Consider the following 22,839-nt stretch of genomic DNA (forward strand, 5'->3'; position numbering starts at 1 on the left):
GAGGCCAGCTGTGCAGCCATTGGGCTGGCCAGAGCTCGAGCTTAAAGTGGGTGGGGTTGGGGGAGTGGGGGGGGGGGGGGGGGGTTGTTATTGGTAGTGGGGGGACTTGGCGCCCCTGTGGATGGCACTGACGTCTCTGGACAGGTGGTGCTGCAGCAATGACAGCAGCAGTGCTTTGGCCTTCTGGCCTGCTTGTATTCTTAACTCCCTCACTGACTGATTGTTTAGTTTTAATTGGAAAGGATTCACTTGGGCCGGAGAACAGTTCCCTTTCCCACCAAACCAGACCACAATACTAAATCACATTGCAGCGCCAGAGGTTAGAGACAGGGAGCTGGTGTTCTGCTGATGTGGGAGGCTAATTATTTTTGATGAATTCTGACTGAAAGATTGATTCAGACTGGGAGGTGAAGAGCAGGGTTGGAAGTGGGGATTGGGCTCTACTTGTGTGGTTTGTCCTCTTGTCATTTTAGTGAAAACATCAGCATTGTGGGGTGTGACAGCTAATCAGCAGAAAGCTCAGGTGTGTCCTTAGGTGGTTTAACTCTGTAATCCCTGTCTCAGGTCCTGAGCGGAGACTCTTAAACGCAGTCTCAACCAGCTGCATGAGGTTCTCCCTGACAGCCTGCCTTTGTTTGCCGACAAAAAACAAGAAAAAGAAGTAATGCGTGTGTGCAAAAAGTAAAAAGGGTTATTATCACGCTGTTAAAACACAAAGAGAAGTGTGAGAAAAAGCCCTGAATTAAATCTCTTTCACCTTTTTTTGAGTATATTTTCAAAGAGAAAATGTCAGGCATTGTCACAGACTCATTAACTATTTACAGTGTAGTTGGCTTCTCTCCTGGTGTTATCTTACAGACAGTGCAACCTAATTACCATTACAGCATGTGTCGCGTTACTGTCAGACCAACACAACTTCAGAAAACATTGTAGCTATGCCGAATAAAGGAGACTCAGAATGTGTTTGCTTCAGAGGGAATTGTGTCATATCCCCCTCTGAGGGATCACATGATGCATCCACTCAAGTATGTGAAGAATGGACTATTTACGATGAGGCTGTGACCCCAACTCGTCCAGATCGACCACCCCTCCTGAGAAGAGACATGCTTTTACTGCATTCATTCAAGTCTGTGGCACTTCTGATGACTATTCTGGTCTCTTTCGGAGAGTCGTAAACAGAGGCCAGAACTTTCAAGTCCGCCTAATGTCTTCTTTTATGAGAACGGCCTGCTGAGGAATTTAAAGGGATTCAGCGTTAATTGAGTGACTGAGAGGGAACAGCGTTATTTATTGTTTCACGTTAACTCTTTCAAAATGGAAAAAGTACCTCAGTATGCAGCAGTCAGGTAATGATTTCATTTTGTTTGTTTTTCAGGATCCGCCCACCTCTGTATCATTAGGCTTGAGGATGGAGGAAATGATCTTCAACCTGGCAGACACACACTTATTCTTCAACGACTTAGAGGTGCGACCATTTCTGGATTCTTTCTCTTTTCATCAAGCTTTTCTTCGTTCCTTTTCTTCACTCTGTGTTCACCGTATGATGGTTTTAATGGCCCGAGGAGTTTAAATGACCCAACAGGAGCGTAAGATAAAGTGCACAAGGATTTCAGTAAAAGCAGTAAAAACAACCTATAGCATAGCACGACACAGTGCGACGCCTGTTTCTCGGTTATCAGTCCCATAGTGATGAGGCATTACCTCCGAGCCCCAGGAATACCATGAATTTTACATGTGCTGTCAGTCTCTGTCATTCCTGGGTCACGAGCCCCTCTCATAGAAGCTAGAACAATTTGTCAGGCTCGGGTGTTGCAGTGGCCGCTCTGTCTGTGTGTCTGTCTTTATGTCACGCTGTGTGCTCAGTGTCGCTGTCCACCCACAACACAGAGCCCTCGGTCACAGCATGAAATCCCCCACAGTCTCCCCTCCCACGCCTCTTTGCTTCCCTGATTCATGTACGGCCAGTGTAAAATCTGCCCCTGGGGCACAGGACTGGAGGGATCAAGGATATGGAGGTGTGTGTGTGTGTGTGTGTGTGTGTGTGTGTGTGTGTGTGTGCGCGTGCATACATGCGTAGGGGTGTCTAAGTGTCTACTCCACCCTGGGGAGAGCTCAGACTGTATGTACAGAAAAGCATTTGTTCTTTCAGATTCCGAGCAGATTTTAAACCAAGCCAACCAAACACCAAAGATTTGCTGATTTTTAAAAATATATTAAAAAAAAGAATTTATCTCTGTTTTTGTCTAACTTTTAGATTTTCATTCATTTTTTATCTTTGCACTTTATGTCCCTTCCTCCTTCCCTCCACCTGTTTGAACCAGTGAATGTGATCCCACCGACCGAGTGCTTCCCTCGCTGTCCTGCCTTCTGCTGACCTCACTCTCGCAGTAGAGGAAATGTTTCGTTTGATACTGAAGTGTGAGGAGATCTGCAGCCCGTCTGCCAAGTCTCATTACTCACCACCATGTTTGGCTGTGTTACATGAAACAAACCCAAGAGGGAGGGGGGAGAAATGAGGACGAAAAGACACAAGGAAGAAATGTTCATACTCTCCCAGACGGACGAGTGACTAAGATTCCAAACGCAGTCGTCGTGATCAAAGTTAATTGGCTGCAATTGGCTGGTTAAATATTCCCTTATGCCCTGGCCGTGTGGACTTTATTGAACAGATCTGCACCGATCATTTGAAAAGATGGCAGTTTGTGACGATGCTTAAAAGTGGGTTTTCACCACATCTGTCCTGTGTTTTCATTTCTTTTCATGTGTGATGGAGCTGTTCTCGGATGAATTGGCATCTCTGCCCGCTTATACAATTATTGAAAAATGAAACACGTTTGTTTCTTCTGCTCTATCTCAGGGACAAAATTATTAGATTTAGTTTTGACTCTTTAAAGCTTTAGATGTATTTTTTTTTTCCAAAACTAAAGCCTGAGTATTATTTTGTTTTATGATTTTAACATCTGTGGTCTGCTACAAGCTTTCTGAGAACTGTGATGTAAAGCTCTCTTTGCAGACGCTGCAGTGATTGTCATTAGCAATCATGCCAGAGGAGGAGTGACATTCTCTTGAAGGCATATTGATCTCTCCTCTTAAAATGAGCTCGACCAGTCTGAGTGTTAAGTGCCAGTTCTCAGCAATGTCTAACCAGTTGTGTTTCCTCTCTGCTGATTTACAGTCCTCCATCTACGATAGAGCTAAATAGAGTCCAACTATAAATACTGCAGCCAGCAGCAGTTATGTATTTAAGCATGTGCAGAAATGCATATGGTCCATCTAATTTAGTCTAAGCCATAAAGGGAGACCCCAGAGGCTGTGCAGAAACACAGGTGCAGAGTTAGTGGCCTTAGCGTTCTGTGGGAGTGCTCCATCCAAGTCTTAACACTATTGTTCTGCCAGCCTCTGCTCAAGAACATTAAATATGGACACACAACCTCATAAGGGCAACACTTTTTTGATTTTGCTGATTTTAAATGAGCTCTTTGCAATGCACAAAGCGTAGCTACAGGTCCCTCATAATCACAGCTGAGGATGGTTTTGTGCTCACCCTGCAGAAGCAGAGTAAACACTCTGTTCTTATGTGTGTGTGTCTCTGTGTGTGTGTGTGTGTGTGAGAGAGAGAGAGAGAGAGTGTGTGAGAGTTGAGGCTGGGCCGTGTTGATAGAGCTGCTGAGTGACGATTCAGAGGAAAGTCATAAAAAGAAAGAGGGCATGCCAAAAGGGTCAACAGGGATCAGTTTCACCTTTACGTCTCTCTCTCTCTCTCTCTCTCTCTCTCTCTCTCTCTCTCTCTCTCTGGATCAGTGCTTTCTCTTTTTATTCACAGTTTGCATTCTTTCGCAGAAATAAAGAGTTCCCCTTCAAACCCACAAACACAAATTGCTCAGCTGATCTTCCTGCTCAGCCCCTTAAAATAATATTTTTGTTTGAACGATGTCGAGGAAAACTTATCTGCATTTATTATTCTTTTACATTTTATTTAAATTGATATAAAAAAAATTAGAATCCAAACAGATTTAGTAATTCATCATGCATGCAAACAAACAGAAAAAAAACTTCAACAACAAAAAAAGCCAACATAACATTTTAGTAGAAAAACAGAAAAAGTCGTTCAGTCTGCAGAATGGGCTGCTCTGAGGGTCCCAGGTCAAAAGGAAATACTTTGACAAAGAGAATAAGTTAGTTGGATTTTCATGATTATCTGACAAAAGTTCATTATGACTAAAAATCTAATTTATATTTTCTTGTATTCTTAGATTTCCAGATTTTTGTTTATTATGTTATCAAAAAGTTAGACATTTATGAATAGATAAGTGAGAAACCTTCACTGGAGGCTGGCTTTGTGTCATGCTGATGAACATGGAGTTAACTGATGGCCTGAAGTGATGTGTATAATGAAGCCCACTGAGGCTGAGCTCACTGTGAGACCTGACAGCTCTGCTGTGACTCAGGGTGTGAGTTTACTGTAGGTAAAGCTAACGTCGAGCACTATGGGAAACGGGAGGCCCCTTTTTTTCTCTGGCTGAGCCCCCCTGTGCTGCCCTCTCAGTGGGGTACACAGGGCTTACTGCCCGCCCCCCCTCCCTCCTTCCTTGGGTGAGAAAACAACCCTCCCTGTCTGGAGGATAAAGGGCATGGGGGCAAACCACTCACAGGCAGAGAGAGGGGGAGAGGTGTCTAAAGGTGGGAACATTTTGAATTACTCCAATGATGTCTTCACGCTGTGCACATGCACTCTGAACACTTTCTGCTGCAAAATGTAACACTCACTCACATGTTTAAACACCAATGCACACAATCAAAGAGGCACCCACAAAGTCTTATTCTCTTACACATGTACCTGTGGACGAACCCTGTGTCACTGAGCCGAGGTCCTTTTATAGCTCCCAGCCCGCAGTCACAGGGTTGAAACCTCCTCTGTCACTCTAACCCAGTGGCTGCCTGTTAATGAGAGACACTGTGAAATGCATGGATACCTTTCTCCTCATGGCTGAAACAGCCCTCCAGAGCCCCTTTCTGCCGAGCTGTTGCTTTTATTTCCCACTGTAGAGTCAGTCTGTAGTCGCCATTCCAAATGATTGGTAGCTTTATGGTGTTTTCCTTGATGGTGTTTTTTTTTTTCTTTCTTTTTTTGTGGTTTTATTCCCAGTAAGGTGGAACATAATGCTGACTGTTCTTTTCACTAAATCAGGAAATTAAGTCATTCAGTTGATAGGTTACCATTTAACACTGTAGCTTTTTTACCAATTACATTTACAGTATTTCTATTTTAAAAACACCTTCACATTGTTGATCTGCCCCGGTCAAAAACTGTGAAACCATTCATTTGCAGTTCCTTGTTTTACATTTTCAAACTTGACTTTGCTGCTAAATCCAAGTTGCAGAAGGTTTTTTTTGTTTTTTTTCACACCGTTTATTTGTTCAGATGGACTTCTTTGGGTCTCCACAAACTGATGTGGGTATTTCATCATGTGCCTGGCTACTGATGCAGCACTTCTGTCATGCTCCTCAACATAGCTCCATCACGTCTCCAGGCAGGACTACTGATGTGTTTTGGAAAGACTACAGAGGAAAAGTGGAGGTTTCAAAGCCACCCTGTCAATCTTCCCTCCTCAGAGCTCCACTTCACACCGACCCTGCTCCCCGATATCCCAACAAAGCACCAATAGGGGTTGAGGGTTGAGCGCAGGAAATATACCATGACTGTCTGGTAACAAATGATAATGTTACGTTGGGAGGGACAGCACCTGTCTGTGGAGAGCAGAACAGATACTTTCAGAGATTTGTCCAAACAACAGTCCACTTGGCAGGAATAAACACTTTCTTTATGTTGAGGAGGAGGAATGCTGAAATGACTGAGATTTGATATTGCATGTAATGTGGCAGTCCTCGAGGTGTGGTTTGGACTTGCAGCCCTATAAGTAGGGAAAGGGAAAATCAGCTCATCCATCAGACATAACTTCTTCATACTTTTCGCTGCCTACCTGTTAGAGGCTTTTTTTTTCTTTTTCAACTTTTCCAGTCACTGCAAGAGCGCTTTATGGCACGCTTTGTCAAATTCAGTCTGAGCAAATCCCGTTCCTGCTCCCTCTGGAACCTTCCTCCCGATCGTGTGAATTTCTGTAAAACAAGCATGGACGTCTCTATACCTGTGCTTTGTTTGGCGCCGCTGTTTGAATTCCATGGCTGTTCAAGCACAGATTGTGGATTGGAATGAAGTGGGTCCGAAGAACTCTGCCTTTGTTACCCACATCCTGTGTTTGACCCCCAGGTAATCACAAGCCCCCCCCTCCCCTCTGCACACCCCTCTCTCCCCCCCCCCCCCCCCCCCCAGACAGGGGTGCCTGTGGTGGGAACGGAGAAGGAAGTTGCTGGGGTCACAGACCGCGGGGGGGATGACAGCCACTGCCGGTGGAGTGGCGTATTGAGAACCTGCGAACCATGGATGAGTCTTTTTCACATGGCATTAGTCTGTAGGGTCACAAGGAATATTGTGATGACGGCTGTTATCGCTCCCACTGTGGTTGTGACCACCCACCCCCCCACCGACAGCTCACCTGAGAGAGAGAGAGAGAGAGGGTGAGAGCGAGGGGGCGAGCAGGACAGCAAAAAGTGGACACTGTCTATAGGGTGACCTCAACCTTTATGGGGGGGGAAAAAAACACTTCCACATTTTAAAAAGCTCCATCATTTCTGTGTTTTGGCAACACGTATTTCTGACTCGCCTGTCTTTCTTCTCCCGGCCTCTGACTGCTGCAGTCACCACTCTGAGCTCTCTCCAGGGCTGCAGGAAGACTCGGGCCGTCATCACTGATTGCTTAATGACAGACGCCAGGGGAACAAAGAGGGCTGTGATAACTTCCTCCGCAGTGAAGAGTTTTCAGCAGACCAGTGGAAAGACAGAGAGACAGGGAGAGGAAGAGAGGCTGAATGATGTAGAGATGGGAGCATCCTGAATCACCCTGTCTTCAATTGATGTACATTTTTGGGTGTTTTCTTCTTTCCTGTTCAGATACAGACTGTCTGCTAGCAGGGACGACTGATAAAAGAAAGAAGGCTCCTGATGAATTTAACAGAGCGACACAGTGTTTGCATAAGGAGTAATTGCGATGGCCTCTGGTGGAGGGTCTTCACTCCTGAGTACAGTAGGAACATCTGGTGCGAGTTAGCAGTGATTGTAGGTTTTAGAAAGACCACTGTTTGCTTGGTGAGGGGAGAACGGGGGGGATTCGATGGAAAAGAGATGTTCAAAAGGTTCTCAGAAATTCTCAGGCAGCCCCTCAAGGTACCAGCGCCATAAAGGCCAGTCATTCTATTATTATGCACTATTCAAACAAAATAAAAGCAGGATGTTATTTCTTTTTGAAGCTTTCCAATGAGTCAATGACAGCAACTAAGAGTGGCTCCTAATTAGAGCCTATTTGTCATAAGGTAACACATTTTTACCCATTGCTTTTGTCCATTATTCACAGTATTCTCAGCCTGCGCAGTTAAAAGTTGAAAATGATTTTTTGATTGAATTGAATTCAGGAAAATGATGCTCAAAACACAGGTGTTATATAAAACATGAAGAACAGCAGATAGACATAAAAGTTGTGAGTTATAGCCATGCACTCTTTTTTTTTTTGTTGGACTTGATTTCGTTATAATATTGAATGTGTAATTTTTCTCATATCATGCGGCATGTGTTTTTTTTTTTAAAAACATTTTCTAATTATTTCCATTTGTAATGTTCCATTTCCATTTAACCACAAAGGAAGTTCTTTTGAGTCTGTCAGCGAAGAAAGTTCATCGCCCCACAGATTGCGTTTCCATCCCGTCCAATTCCACTATACGACTGTACTAAACTGACTCTAACCTGCAGCGTCCACGGCTCTGTGGTGTTTACGAGGCCTTCAGAAGTGGCTCCTAATGAGTGTGTGTAAGGGTTACTGTACGACATTAACCACAGCCACCTCCTCCGTCAGCTCTCCCAGTCCTCCCAGGAAACTGGTGCAGAGGTTTATACTGGCCCCAGCTGGGAACAGTAATGGTTGAACTTTAAAGTTCATGAAATATCTTTGATAATGAGGCAGCAGTTTTTAATAACTGCAATCCAATTCATGACTCAAATCTGTGTGTTCAGGTTTGTGTTGGAACATTAGATCCTGCCCCTAAAGTAAACCCCATAATTCACACTTTGTAAATATGTGCTCAGATCTCTGTTTGGATCCGTGCTAGCTGTCAGAGTATGAAAGAAACAAATGACAGGGCAAGGAAAAAAACCAGAGGAACTATTGTTATCATGGAGACAGCATGTCATTAGGCCGGTGGAACTGAATGGTTGTGTTAAAGTGAAAGAGGACCAATTGTGTGTGATTCATCAGTAGGTGATTACTGCACAATTGAAGCATTCCACTCACTTGCACCAGAATGGAAGGTCTTTTAAAAACAGATTTACGAGGTGCTTAACCCGGTGTGCTGGTTTTTGTTGTGCTTAACAAACAGACAAGCCTCCACTACTTAAGGAGTACTTAAGAAAAACCAACAGCTCAGGCTTGAGTTCTGAATTCTGCTGTAATGTTCGAGTTGTGACACATCGTTTTTCCTTGAGTTTGTTGGCATTAGATCTTCCCTCTGCGACAAATTGCTGTTTTCTTCAACTGTGGAAGATCTGCTGCAGAGTATCTGGGAGCAGATTAAGCCAAGTGAGCTGAAAAACATGTCTCCAATTGGCAGTTCGTCCCCTGGAACTCAGGGCTCAGTGCTTGCTCCTTGTGAGGTCACTTTGGACTCTATCCCCCAACTCTCTCCCATTTCCACCTCTCTACCCTCCAACCTCCCCCTTATCGGGGTGCCCGAGCTCTGGAGAGGAGGGGGGGGGGGGGTCATAGGGTCAAAGTCTTTTCCTCTTTGGATCTCGGGGCTTGCTGGGAGAGGCTTGGCGAGAGAATGGCTGCATTAGAGCAGGGGTTGGGGGTCAAGATTTTAATTCTGTTAAAGAACAGCTGGTTTGAGTTTCTCAGCACGTCACTCTCACCCTCCCTTTCCCCACAAATCCAGGGAGATGAAAAATTTGTTCAGAGGGGAACCAGTAAAATAAAAAAGGTTTACAGTCCAAAGCCCTTACCCTTACCCCGCTGCAGCATTAGAGAGGAATGCAATAACGTCAGCATTTGGCATCAGTTAGATTGACTTAAAACAAGGAAGTCCTTTTTTGTATTTGGGTGTCTTAACAACTGGATGAAACTTAAACTTAAATTATAAATCTTAAAAAATCATGTGGACCGTAGGAATTTAGTCCTGCAAGTTTCAACTTCCACAAGAAATTATGGATATATATGTTATTTGTCACTTAACTTTAAACAGGTGAGACTAACCTGTTGTGGCGTTTACACTACCTAACTGAAATGTTTAACTTTGCGAGGAAATTCTTTGAGATGTTAAATGTGCTTTCTGTTGTTTCTTCTCGATTAGCGGTGAGTAGAGCACGTTCAGATTCGAAGTCACATTCCCATGTCAAAGCTAATGCTAAAATCAAGCAATCCCGCCGAGGTTTTAACAAAAATACGCTTAGCAAGTCTCCCTCTGCTCTGTCCAATGTGCAAAGTGTTGATCTGAATGCCAGTGCTGGACTCCTGCACATTTCAACTTGCTGAGAGGGCAGAGAGAGGAGAGGGGGGGGGAGGCACTCGCGCTCTCCTATAAATGGAAAACTAATAACAGATTTTCAGTCTGCTTTCTCCTGAGCTCTCTTGCCGGCTGCCTGGCCCCAGGGCTGTGTTGGTGTGTGGCGCAGCAGCAATCAGAGGTCATAATTTCATTGGCGGTTAGCATCAGGTTCAATTTTTCTAGTAGGTTACATTTACCAGAAAGTCTGGATTGTGTTACTGCGTACTGGTGGAATCAGTGCAGAGCTGCAGAATCCGTCTACCTTTCCAAGAGGAGCCCGGCACCCCCACAGGGGGAAGAGGAGTGCATACATATGTTTAGAGATGCACACACACACACACACACACACACAGAGACCATTAGTGCCAAGGTCCTTTATACATCCAGCGAGCCCACATACATCCTTCTACTGTATGTATATATATCAGTATTGCAGAAATAGCTGCTCAAGTGAAAAACCTGGGGAGTGTTTAGAGTTTCGATTGAGACTTAATTGGTTTTGTCTGTAGGTGTGCATATCGTTGGACCCCTCTAGTGGTAGCGCTGCTTTCCCTCTGATGATGAGGTTAGTTTTTGTTTGGACAGAGCTGGTGAAGGACAGGAAAATGTGGAACGATTTAAACGCATACGAAGAGAAAGTCAAGGCAAACAAGGATTAGGAGCAATGCCGGCCGGCCAAAGTACGAATTCCTGAATAAATATGTTGTCTTTAGAGGAAAATGTCCTGGAAGGCACAAGGGAATCCTTTTTTTTTTTTTCAAAAGGAGAAACTGCTCGTTAAGTTTGTGAATTCTTCATGACTTGAATTGTGTTTTGTGTATTCCAGGAATGCGACCAGGTACATATCGATGATGTGTCCTCTGATGACAACGGCCAGGATTTGAGGTACAAAACTGTTTCACTTTTATTCCTGAATCAACAATCGGACATGTTTGTTATTCCAGTGTTGAATGTTTGTGCACTCATGCTGATAGTTTCTTCCTTCGTCTTTATCTCAGTACTTATAACTTCGGCGCTGACGGTTTCCACGCAGCAGCGACCAGCGCCAATCTATGTCTGGCCACAGGCGTGCGGGGAGGCGTGGACTGGATGAGAAAACTTGCCTTCCGCTACAGACGAGTAAAAGAAATCTACACCACCTACAAAAATAACGTCGGAGGTAATCCCCCGTACAGTTCTGTCCATTATAAAGGAGTTGTTGCCATCATTACGTGGGCATCTGTGTGAGAGAGTCTGCGCATGCTCAAGTGTTTGCTCTGAAAGCACACATACCACAGCACCGGGTCAGGGTACATTTTGAAAATGTGGTATTCAGAGTGCATGTCCAACCTAAACAATGTTTCCCTACGTTTCAGGTCTGCTGGGCCCGGCCAAAAGGGAAGCCTGGTTGCAATTGCGAGCAGAAATTGAAGCCTTGACGGACTCCTGGTTAACACTGGCACTGAAAGCACTAACATTAATCCACTCAAGGTAGGAATTCAGTGAGGAAAATTGTACCCAGTTACATACCACAGTTTTTCAAAAGCACACGTGGGGTGTAAAAAGGTGAACTCTGTACTCTCCCGCTCTTAAAGAGAACTGCAATTTAACTTTTGACTGAAGAATTCAGAATAATCCCTTTTGTTCTCCTGCTTTTTTCTCTTCTGTAGGTCAAACTGTGTAAATATCCTGGTGACCACCACGCAGCTCATCCCTGCCCTGGCTAAGGTCCTGCTCTACGGCCTGGGAATAGTCTTTCCTATCGAGAATATTTATAGTGCAACCAAAATAGGTAAACACTGTGTGATTCGTTTGCTCTAATCACTTTGGTGACACTGACGGTTATTTTTGTAGCTTTGTTTAGAGTAAAAAGTTCAGACGTGCTACCTAAGTGACAGGACAGAAGCGAAGGGATGAGGCTGACCAGCCTGAGATTATTTTCCTGGAGTTTGGCCTGCACTGGGCTCTCCCGTTCAGTCTGCAGATGAAACCACTTCTGCACATTTATGTCAATCCTCAAAAACAAGCTCTCCCCCCTCCTTCTTCCTTCTTCACTGTTTCTAATGCAAAATAAACATTCAGCTTTACTCCTGGCCTCGTCGATGCAGGGTTAGTGTAGCTCGGGGTTCCTCGACGCTGAAATGCACTGCTGCTCCTCCTCACCAGGAGCCCGTGGCATGAATGACTTATTTAACTGATTTAAGTGCATCTGAGGAGAAGGAGGGCCGAGTTAATGCTTTTCAGATTGGCTTTATCTAAAGGCTGATCTTATCACATCTCCTCGCTGAGCTCAAAGTGTTTACGCTCCGACCTGTTCTCTGCGCGCTCGTTGTTTTTGAGGCTGCTCTCGTCGCCGTGCGCCTTTGAATCATCGTGCTGGTGTTTAGTGGGCTGTCTATGTGTCTGTGTGTGTCTCTGTGCGACGCTCCACTGAAACCCTGTTGTTGACTCCTGCACAGGGAAGGAGAGCTGCTTTGAGAGAGTCATTCAAAGATTCGGGAGGAAAGTTGTTTACATTGTCGTCGGCGATGGTGTGGAAGAGGAGCAAGGCTCGAAAAAGGTAAGATGTCTCACAACAATAGAGACCATGTACTGTGAATACATTGCATCATTGAGGGAGAAATACACAGAGCTAAGAGAAAAGAAAAAATGTTTGGACGTGTTATTACTCTCTGTGAGGTCAGGAGTTCAGGATGAATGCTCACAGAACACAAAACATACCTGCCATACCTCTCCGAAGAAAGGAATCAGCGCTCAGCCTCTGCCTTTCAACAGTCTTACTTTACTTTCATTCGCTTATCCGCTTATAGTGCATCCAAGTACAAGAGAGAAAGTCTGTAGTGTGTAATCAGCGCTCTTCCTCTGCCGTCTCAGGTTTACAGAGCAGGGGAGGGGAGAGATGGCATAATTATATATTCCTGCTCGGCGCCCTGAGCAGCATGAATGCTGAGTGTGTAAAGCCAGGCAGGCGCTTTCAAGCACGTTGAAGCCACACTGTAAAAAAAAAAAAGCCTCAAATCATTGTCGATGGAATTAGAGTCCTCTCTGCGATCACAAGCCTGTTAGCACGAGATCAAGGCGATGTCCGCTGTATCTGTGTTCAGAAGGAACTTTTTCAAGTACCTGTTGGAGCTCGCTCCCTCATTTGTAAATTCAGCATTTCTGCCAAGTGTGAATGTAAAACAAATGTAGCGTGCAAACCGCACACGGCAAACATGCTCATTCGCAAATGAATCGGCGGCGCGAGAGCATACTTCACTGTCAGCGTCGATGAGCAGCAGTGTGAGGCTGAAGACGCGGACTTTCCCTTTGAAAATCCTCCATCTCCTTTTTCACCTGTTTCTCAGTAAACAATGAGCGTGAAGACGGATGAAGGGTGACTATGCTGCAACCTTTCGCCTGGATAAGTGTGTAAAAGTATAGCTCTGTATTATGAAAAGTGAACACGCCCTGGGAATAGGGTCTTGAGGGATAATTGTGGAGGAGAAAAATGCAAATATTTTTACTCAGTCATGAGTTGTCGGAGTGTGACATTGATGGAGGGATAAGGAGTTTTTTTTTTCTTCCCTCCCCCTTGTCTGAGTGCTGTGAGTCCCAGGACACACCATGCGGTAAAAGGTTTCTGTGTCAACATCAGAGAGGACGTGAAATAACACAACAATTTCACCCGTCATGAGGCACATATCAGACGTGACACTGTGTGGAACTACAAAAGCAAAATGTCTTAAAGTCTTCGCTGCCCTTATTCCTTCATCTAAAACGAAAAGAAGAAGGAAAAAAAAAATCTGAGACAATCCTGCCTCCAGTTATTTCCATCGCCTGGGAGACAAGGCCGAGATAACATCTCGAGCTTTTAAACTTAAAAGCAAAGACAATTTACAAAACAAAAAGCAAAGAGCTTTTTAAGGGTCAGTGCAGGCTCTCCTAAGCGGAACATATGCCTGGGAGAGGCCGTACCTTTGATAAAGGAGTGGTGGTGGCTGGGGGGTGGGGTGGGGTGGGGGGGGGGGGGGGGGGGAGGCTGAGGACTCTACCTGACAGGCTCCTTTCATTCTGTGCGATTCTCAGGTTTCTGCCCCGTCCTCTGCTCGGGAACAACAGCTCATTTGCACTGTCCTAAAACACACTGACAGGAAGGAGGTTTATTCTAAAGACACTGTGGGGAGCTCATTTGATTTGGAAGCTAAAGACGGCGGCTGGATTAGTCGGATGGAATAAAAATGCACTTAATGCAGCAGAGAAATTAGCAAAGAGGGACAGAAGTACTACTTGATTGTAAAGATATAGACACAAGGGAGCTAGGCGAGTTTTTCAAATGATGGCTTTTCCTCATGCTTCACTTATTGTATTTATGAGTAGCTGTGTGACGATTCAAATCTTTTTAGCATGTCTTGAAAGTGCTTTAAAAGTGACTATAATGATATCACTCTTTTCTCTTATACTCTAAATACTCTTAATATGTCCAAAAAAAGGAGCTCGGATTGACTGAACAGCGGTCCAAAACTCAAGCTTATTAAATCAACAAAGAAAAAAAGGCATACATCTCCATAACTGTGAAGCATGAACTGAATATTTGTGGCAATTACATCATTATTTTCAGCACTTCTTTAACATATTTTGATGTTTTGATTCATCTCATAGCACAACATGCCCTTCTGGAGGATCTCCAGCCATTCAGACCTCATGGCCCTCCACCACGCTCTAGACCTGGATTACTTGTAGCACTGCACCATCCAGCAGCATACTCGACTCCGCCTCAGCCTTCCACCTTTTGCCCTCCAGCCCTGTCTCATGCTTACTGCAGACCCTGCAACTCAGAACCCCCCCCCCCCCCCCCCCGCAGTGCTGCCTGGCGTCTGTCTTGCCCTCCACAGGAAGAAAGGAAGAGGAGGATGGGGGTTTAAAAAAAAAAAAGAAAAGAGGCTGAGCACACGGTTAATGTGCTGACATACGGTCACACTTTGTCTTAACCTGAAACTTTTTTTTTTTTTTTTTTTTTTTATGAATCTTGAAGCGAAGGAGAGAGGTGAATTTACGGCTTTGCAGCTGCTTGCCCTGGTTACTGTGAATCGGCCGCTTTCTGAAGCTGTCAAAGTGTTTTACGGCCTCCTGTTTGTGCCGGGACTCTGTCAGGGTTCACACCTGTGAGAGGAACAGAGCTACTGACGGCCTCGCCACAGAACTCAGCCGACTACTGGTGGTGACATTTCTCCATCCTCCTGGCTCCCTCCTTTTTCCTCTGTACCTTTTTCTTATTTGTCTGCCTACTCACTCTCTTCTGTCATATGACAGACACAAAAAGGAACTGTCGGCCCGGGAGTCCTGTGCTTCTTATTTATGAACGGAGACTTTGTGGGTGGCACCGTTCTACCAAAAAGGTACCTCGAAGACAAAAAGACTTGTGCCTTTAACAAAGTACTTTTCGTTCCCACCGTAGTGAGAGGAAGACGTTGATGGAAGAAACAAGAAAAAAGGAGTTTTCTACTAATTTAAGAAAAAAAACTAAAATCTTTATTTACATTGCTGAGACAATCATGTATAGAGGAAATCTTTTTTTGTGTGTGTGTAAGTTTGTAATCACTGGACTATTCCTTCCTATATTCATTTAGGTACGTGCTCTTGAAAGGTGGCAGCACTTTTCATTGAAAGTTTAAAAAAAAAAAAAAAAAAAAGGCATCCTATCGCACATTAGCTTGTGCGAAGCCTGAAAGTGTTGAAGTGTTTTGTTCAGTAAACAAATATGTAGATAATGGGATTTTGTGATGAATTGTTTTGTCAAGACCAAAAGCATGGATGTCAAGTGTCAATGCGCTCTCATCTGATTCTGCTGTCCAACAGCTCTACTCCACTGCAAGCCCGCTTTAGATTCATCCTCTAAAGAGGCAAAAGGTTTTCTCTTCTTCTTCTTTTTTTTTTTTATTCAGAATGGTAGCTCACATTTTGTGTCCTCAGCATTTCACCAGCTTGCAGCACCAACCCAGTACATTTGGAAGCAAACTTAACTCTGAGAAGGGTTTCACTTACAGTGTGGTGTTGAAGTGTATACTTGACATGTCTGGCCTCCTGGGAGCCACTTAAACAACAAATTTGAATCAATCAGAGGTTTTAAAAAAAGCAGGCTTGAATAGGTTTTATTATCTTTTATACAAGCGCTTTAATGACTCTTGTACAGCGAGCAACATTTTCTATGATGTAGTGTTTTTATTTGAAAATATATCATGTCCTTCTTTGAAATAGCTGAAACACATGAAGCCCTTTTTTATAATGTATCTACATCTGTAGATGGGAAAACTGTCATGAACATTAAGAGAAAAGCCACTATAACCTTCAAGGGGTTTGTGAACGTACATGACATGTGCTATCGACTGTGAATTTCTTAAACAGAAACCGATCCGTCGTGTTTCTCATTTTTTCCCTCCTTTGCACATGATCGTTGTCGGCCTTTACATTTCAATTTGGAATCCCTGCCTATTCCCACCCACTAAACAGCCTCCTCATCCTCCATCTTTTCATACAACTTCTTCCCCTGCACTCGGGGGTATCTCCATATTGCTGCTAGATCAAGGTAAATAGGGGAAATGTTTTATAGATTCATACAGCACACTTTTTTTTATTATGTTGCAATCATAAATGCAAACTGGAAATACTTTACACTACACGGGCCTTATTGTGAAACGCAAAAGATTGTTGTGTCTGCAAAATATGTGTACAGATGTTTTTGACATTATTATTTGATTGTGTTTAAATTAATAAAACTGATTTGTGAACTGTTACATGTCACACTCTGACTCTTTTTTATGCAAAACTGATAATTCAAATATTTTTAATGATATTTACTGAACCAAAGGTGGAAAATAGCTTGTGGTTTTTTTTTCACTAGTAATGAAGCTGAGATTGATATTAATGCTTCTATGTGACCTATTAAGGCAAAAAAGATCATCAGGGATGCGATTGCTCATTGCCTGTAGACGCCCTTTATGCTCGTAACCACTGCAGTGGAAGGTGTCAGACAAAGGAAGTTACAGCACGCTGCAGAAACAGCCTTTGTTTACCGTTACCATGACAAAGATTCTCAATGAGTGATACATCTGACAGTTAAAAGAAAGCAGGACGATTTGTTCGGGTAACATGACTTGCTCATCCACAGGACAAAAGAATAGCAGACAGATAGGATGTACCGCTGAGGGCGCCAAAATAAATACAGTGACAATACAATATCTGCTTTATAAAACTTCATAAGGAAAGGTATATTCTTTGGGGACTGTAATTAACATGTAAAAAATTATGCTGCTTAAGGTACATGACAAGGCATTTCATCTGTTTCATTTGATTCAGCTAAAAAAAAAGAAGCTAGATTTTCTTCAAAGCCAATGCTCAGCCAAATATTTCTAATAGTTCAATCCAAATGTGTATAGCAGCCTCCATGCATAATTATCATAAATCAAATCCTCTAGGCCAAAGAGTAAGTTAAATACTGTAACACATGAAAAATATTTATGAGTCTGATTTTATGAGGTGGTCACAGCTAAGACAGTACAGCATGTAACACAAACCCGGACAGGGAAGAAAGTGTCCGGCCTCCAAAACCACGCTGGCGAATTAAGCATGCATGGTATTTTATTTCGAGCCGCACGGTCCGTTTAATATCCAGATCAATTATGTTTTCAGATGGAGTTGGAGTGATGGCCCCGGTTTGAGGTGTGTGTCTGCCAGGCTGGACGAAGGGAGTCGACTGCTACCAATGACCCCTAATGTGCTTTTCCCACTTCCGAAAACAGCTGAAAGAGTGAGCAGTGTCTGACGTCCTGGCTGCCTCGTGCGCTCTCTGCAGCATAGAATAGACGTCTGTTCTTTGATAAGTTTTCCCGATGCTCTGGGACCTGGCAGACAAACTCAGACAACCAGACTAGACATTTTGTGAGAGAAAAAGTGGGTGTTTTGTGGCATGTCGGCCAGCCGCTTTGGCTACTCTTGCAATACAGACGGGAATAAAAATAAGAGCTAGAGTGTGCCTGTTTGGCCTGACTTACATTTTTTATTCAAACTTTGATTTTCTGTAAGATTTATCATCCTTTGCTTTGTCTCAGACCCAGCATATAGTTGTTTCTGTGCTTTAATCAAGCCCTTACAATAACCATGGAATTCTCCTGAGGCCTGATCCTCACTGAACTCCCATCAACCCCCTCATGGAAATAAAGAGGGCCATTAGATCGCAGGTCCTCTGTTGGGCATTCCTCTCCAGGACGTCCCAACAAAGCGCCAGCCCTCCATAAAACTGTACTGCAATAATAAACAACAGTGTTGGTGATTTACGACCTTGCCCAGACAGTGATTTCATGCAGATTTCCATAGAGGGGGCCTCTGACGGTGCATCACAATTGAACTAATATTGTATTACATGCATATCAAACTCCCCCCAAAAAACCTGATCCGCCACATCTCTTTTATGAGCAGGAAGCCTATTAATAGGTCTGTGTTCTCCTCTTGGTGGCTAGTGTGTCTCAAGTTAGGGGAATTTGTCTCTGTAGTGTGCAGATGTCCACAGATTGAGACAACAAGAAAAAAAAAACAGGAGTGAGACACGAAAAGGCTCCAACCTTAACAGAGCTGCAACGAGTGTCTGATAAATCTAATAACCGAAAACACACTTTCAGTCCCTTTAAAGTCTGCCTCTCTCTTCATTTTTAGTTGGCTGAAGCTGTGTGTCTCGAGGCGAGCTCGAAAATCCTGCTGTTACTGATTGCAGCTTCCCTTGCAGTGGTTTTCACATGAAGACAGGGCTCTTCCTCCTCTCCAGAGTGCATGGCTCAGCTAGACTTGGCAGACAAGTGAGGGTGACAAACCTGTTGTCATGATGCGGTGGATGGTGGCGCTAAACTAGGTCCTTTGTTTACTGTTTGTTTATTTCTCGGTAACTGGGGTTTGACAGGTAGAGTGGGGCAGGGACAGCTGGTAATCAGGAAGCTGTGGATGCCAGGGATCCCTGCCAGCAGTGTCGAATCAGATTTAACTCAGGCTCTACAACGTCGTCTTTCTCACGTATATGAGAAATTCCCAAGTGCGACAAGACTGTGAAACTAGCCGCTTTTTTTAGAGTGTGATTCCGCGAAAGCCTCTTAACAAAGCTCTGCCATCACAATATATCTGTAAATTCAAATTGATTCCACAATGGTGTAATATTGGTCTCCCAATGTATCAATTCAAATTGCCTTACAGCTTTGGGGAGGTACAAATAGTAGAAAAACAGCAGGGGCTTCACATACACACATGCTCAGATATGCACACGTACGGTGCTGTTCTCCCCCGCTGCTTTCGCACATCCAGTCATGCTCCTGTAACGCCACGGTTACTATCTCCCAAAGCAGTATAGTGGTGGGGATCACTTCATACACCCATTACATCTTTGTGACATTCACAGTGAAGGCAAAACACCTCAGTGATGTGAATAGGGCTAATGTAATGTAGCTATATATAAATATATCATCTATATCAGGGAGAAAGTTCTACTAGACATGATACACAGGGGCAAGAACTACAAAAAAAACAGGAAAGCATACAACCTAAACTTAAATAATAATACAATGAAAATACAGAATGGTGTGTTGAACAAAGTTAAAAGCTTTAAGGTTTATCATCAGTCATGATGATGATGCCCTTTCATCTTGATCATAAACTATTTTCTTTGAATTTCACACAGTTTTCTTTGAAAGTTAAAGCTGGAATTCAACGCTAAGTAAGTCTTGCAAAAAAAAAGAAAAAAAAACTTTCCGAAGCTTGAAGTTTATTTTTGGAGCAAATTCAGCAACAAATGCACAGGTGCAGATAGCCTCTAACCACAGCTCATCAACCACCATGTACTTGTGTTTGATTGCGTTGCCAGGCCTCGATGCTAACCCTCTGCCTAACCACACGACAACTACACCTGCAACCTGCGGGTCAAACATACACTCTCCCTCATATTTACTAGGCCCACCACCTCCCCATTTTAAAGTGAGTGGCAGGGATTTATATGGCAAGCTAAGGCAACCCTTCAACTGAGTGTGTATTAATATGCACGGGCATGACTTCTTAGCTAACCCGGCGCTGTGAGCTGCTACCAGCTCCCTGAGGGTTTATTTACCTGCTGCTGCACTTCAGACCTCCCGGTATGCTCTGTGTGTCAGTATACGCTGGGTGTTTTCGTGGTCAGAAAGTGTACGTGTCTATGTGTGTGTGTGTGTGTGTGTGTGTGTTTGCAAGGACCTCACTCTCTGGTGTTAATTGGGCAGGCTCTCCCAAGTCGGGTCTCGGAGTCGGGCCAACCTCCCTCTGGTCTGGCAGCAAAAAGAGCCTCACAGCCAGTTTAATAACCTGAATGTCATCCGGCTAATAAAACAGTCCTGCGTCCCACTTTGGCTTGTTTATGCTCGATTAGTCATGTGTGATGTGTTTTTTTTTATTCTATAAGGAGAAAAGGTGAACCCTGTTTGGTAGCTTGGCTAAGTGATCTGGCTTTTGGATTTTGTTTTCCTTTTAGTCCTGAAATGTTCTCCTGCTTCTGCTTTGTGTCCTGAGATAGTAAGCCAAGACTTCTTTTCATTATTTTTTTCACTTGCAAAAACAATATGGTAATATGGGCTAAAGTTACAAATATTGTTATTTTTTAATACACAATGAATGAACGTCTCACTTATGAGAAGAAGATGACTTCCAATGTTGTTTTTTATTCTATGCATTCTGTAAAGCACTTTGTAACCTTCTTTAAATACTGTAAGTGCTACATGAACCAAGTCTTGATGATTATTTTTAAACTTTTGTTGTTCTGGTGGTTTCGAGCAAAGAACTTCATAGACGGTTTCAAATCCTTCAGTTCCACAGTGTAGCCTTTGCTATGTAGAATTCTTTGGAGCCTGAAGCAACCATATTAGGATGAGAAAAAAAAACCCCAAGGCGAACAACTTAGCTGGCTTATTAGACAGCATGTTGAATCCACTTGCATAACTTGGCCATGCTCTGAGCTAGTGTGTAATGGGCTCACTTTGAATTGTGGGATGGCTCCAAGATGCCATTTAACCTAGCAACAAACTGGGTTGTGGTTTGACAGCAAGGAGGTCTAATGCCTCGTCGACATCTGCATTGATGAACATATTTGGTAAACGCTTGACACACCAAGTAAACAGAATTGTGAGTCAGGCCATAAAGCAATGCTGATCAATGTCAGTGAGCGCCAAGCTCACTAAACTAAACTAAAACAGAAAGAGACCAGCTTTACAAAAGTGACGGTAGTGAAGCAACAAGGGAGCTGTTGAACTGGTTAATGTTGTCGAGGCCTGTGATGTTCTGCTGACATTGTAATGTATGGAATTGAATGGATGAATAAGCAATGTTAGCCTATTGCTTTTGTCTCTGCTGATAGTCAAGTGACCATGATTCACTAGTATCTGTATTACTGCATCTTTTAACAGCCTAGTACTACTACTGTTGTTGTCTCCTACTGCTAGTTATCTTTTCCAGTAGCTGGCTTGGTTGCGTTCTGCAAAACAAACCACTCCAGGGTTTCAACGGTAAACGAGCAGAGACCATCTATAGGCAATCTCAACTCACTTGTTTTGTTCTGCATCAGAGAGCAATTTTTATGTTCACGAACAGTTTATCTAGACGATCTCAGCCACGGTGGCAAGCGACCCATTTGTTCCCTGTTCCACTTGGAACAAATTCTCCAAAACGATCAGTCCATTTGCCATGAAAGATCAATCAAAAGCAACATCTGCTTTTTCAAAACAGAACTCCATTAACTCTGCATAATGCTCAACATGCTGTCAACAGGTTTCATAAAAAAAAACATTTTGTGGTTTGAGAGTTGTTCCAATGAGAACAGCGTTATCCAGACTCACCCTGACATGCTGTTGACATTTTAAAAGGCATGTATGATATCTGTAATTGAATTTCTATTGATTTATATTTAACGGTTTTGTCAGGGATCTTGAAACTAGTGAGTGTTTCCCACACATAGACTATGAATAAGAAGGCAGCCCAGGTATATTTAAAGCCACCCCAATATTCTGAGCATATTTTCAATTCACTTCTGTTTTTGTCGTTATGTGATCACCATTTAAGATGGATGAACTAGTGGACGATAAACTCGCTCTAAGTCCATCACTTAAAGCTTTTGTATGCTCTGCAGGTAAAAGGAGAGAGAGAGAGAAAAAGAAGAAGAGAGACCTGCAGTGACTTTCCTCCTGAAATGGATTGATTGCGTTGTAGCTAGTTGTTTGGTGCAGTTGGTTGCTCCCTGCATGAGACTCACCTGTTGTGTTAACAGAATTACAAGTCTTAGGGAGTCCAGTTCTTTGTGTGTGTGTGTGTGTGTGTGTGTGTGTGTGTGTGTGTGTGTGTGTGTGTGTGTGTGTGTGTGTGTGTGTGTGTGTGTGTGTGTGTGTGTGTGTGTGTGTGTGTGTGTGTGATAGGATATCAGAACTGCAGGGAAGTAAGACAAACAATTGAAGTCGTTTGTGAATAGTGATGCACTGATCTACCACTACAGTGAAAGGTATCAAAACAGCTGGGGCAAACAACAACATTTGAGCAATAGAACACCTACAGGATCTATTTCAGGGTATTGCAAATTGGAAAAGACCTGCAGGAGAGTTGTGCAAGATTTGAGCTTCTTTTCTTTGGCCTGTTTCTTTCTCCTTCCAGTAGAAATGTTAATGCATCAATCAGATTGGCTGAAATGATCTCTCTGCTCTGCCTCTGTGTGAACAGAGGGACACAGAGGGGATGGAGGGGCAGCATGGGGGCGAGTAGCCTCTGAGACAGAAGAAAATATTCTATATCCTGGGTGACTCTGCTCTTCAGGGGGATTACAAAGGCTTTAACTGGCGGATGAAGGAGAGCAAAGTGGTAAGTGACATTTCTGGTCTGGGAATATGGCAATCAGCAGCATGGAGCCCCGCCAAGTCTCCGGCCTGGCCAGAAAATGCTAAAAAGGCTTGGGGGAGTGTAAACAAATGGCAGGGCAGGAGGGGAAAGGCAAGGAAGGGAGGGGAGCGTCCAGGGGGACAGATCTGTTAACCATCAGTGACTGCGTTTCATCCTGCCGCCCCTCTCCAGACCCTTCAAGGGAGGCTTTGTGTACCTGCTCGCAGACAGGAGCTGGGAATTTAGGGAACAGGAAACCAAGGCTTCTACCCCCTTCCCCTCTTCCCTTACACCTCACCCCTTCCCCTGAGC

The 22,839-nt window shown here is 43.7% G+C and overlaps 1 protein-coding gene across 11 annotated transcripts in view; it reads left to right on the top strand.

The window, feature by feature from the left end:
* eya1 (EYA transcriptional coactivator and phosphatase 1) overlaps positions 1-16,394 on the top strand; it is a 59,578-nt gene extending 43,184 nt beyond the window's left edge. For all 11 annotated transcript variants that reach the window (XM_079361145.1, XM_079361152.1, XM_079361143.1 and 8 more), the window contains 7 exons: positions 1,376-1,465; positions 10,475-10,533; positions 10,647-10,807; positions 11,004-11,118; positions 11,298-11,419; positions 12,087-12,187; positions 14,269-16,394. In XM_079361145.1, the coding sequence (XP_079217271.1) occupies positions 1,376-1,465; positions 10,475-10,533; positions 10,647-10,807; positions 11,004-11,118; positions 11,298-11,419; positions 12,087-12,187; positions 14,269-14,349 (729 nt within the window). In that variant the 3' untranslated portion in view covers positions 14,350-16,394. The remainder of the gene's footprint in view (positions 1-1,375; positions 1,466-10,474; positions 10,534-10,646; positions 10,808-11,003; positions 11,119-11,297; positions 11,420-12,086; positions 12,188-14,268) is intronic.
* The last annotated feature ends 6,445 nt before the right edge of the window (positions 16,395-22,839 follow it).

The sequence above is a fragment of the Symphodus melops genome (genome assembly GCF_947650265.1).
Source record: "Symphodus melops genome assembly, chromosome: 14".
NCBI classification, from domain to species: domain Eukaryota; kingdom Metazoa; phylum Chordata; class Actinopteri; order Labriformes; family Labridae; genus Symphodus; species Symphodus melops.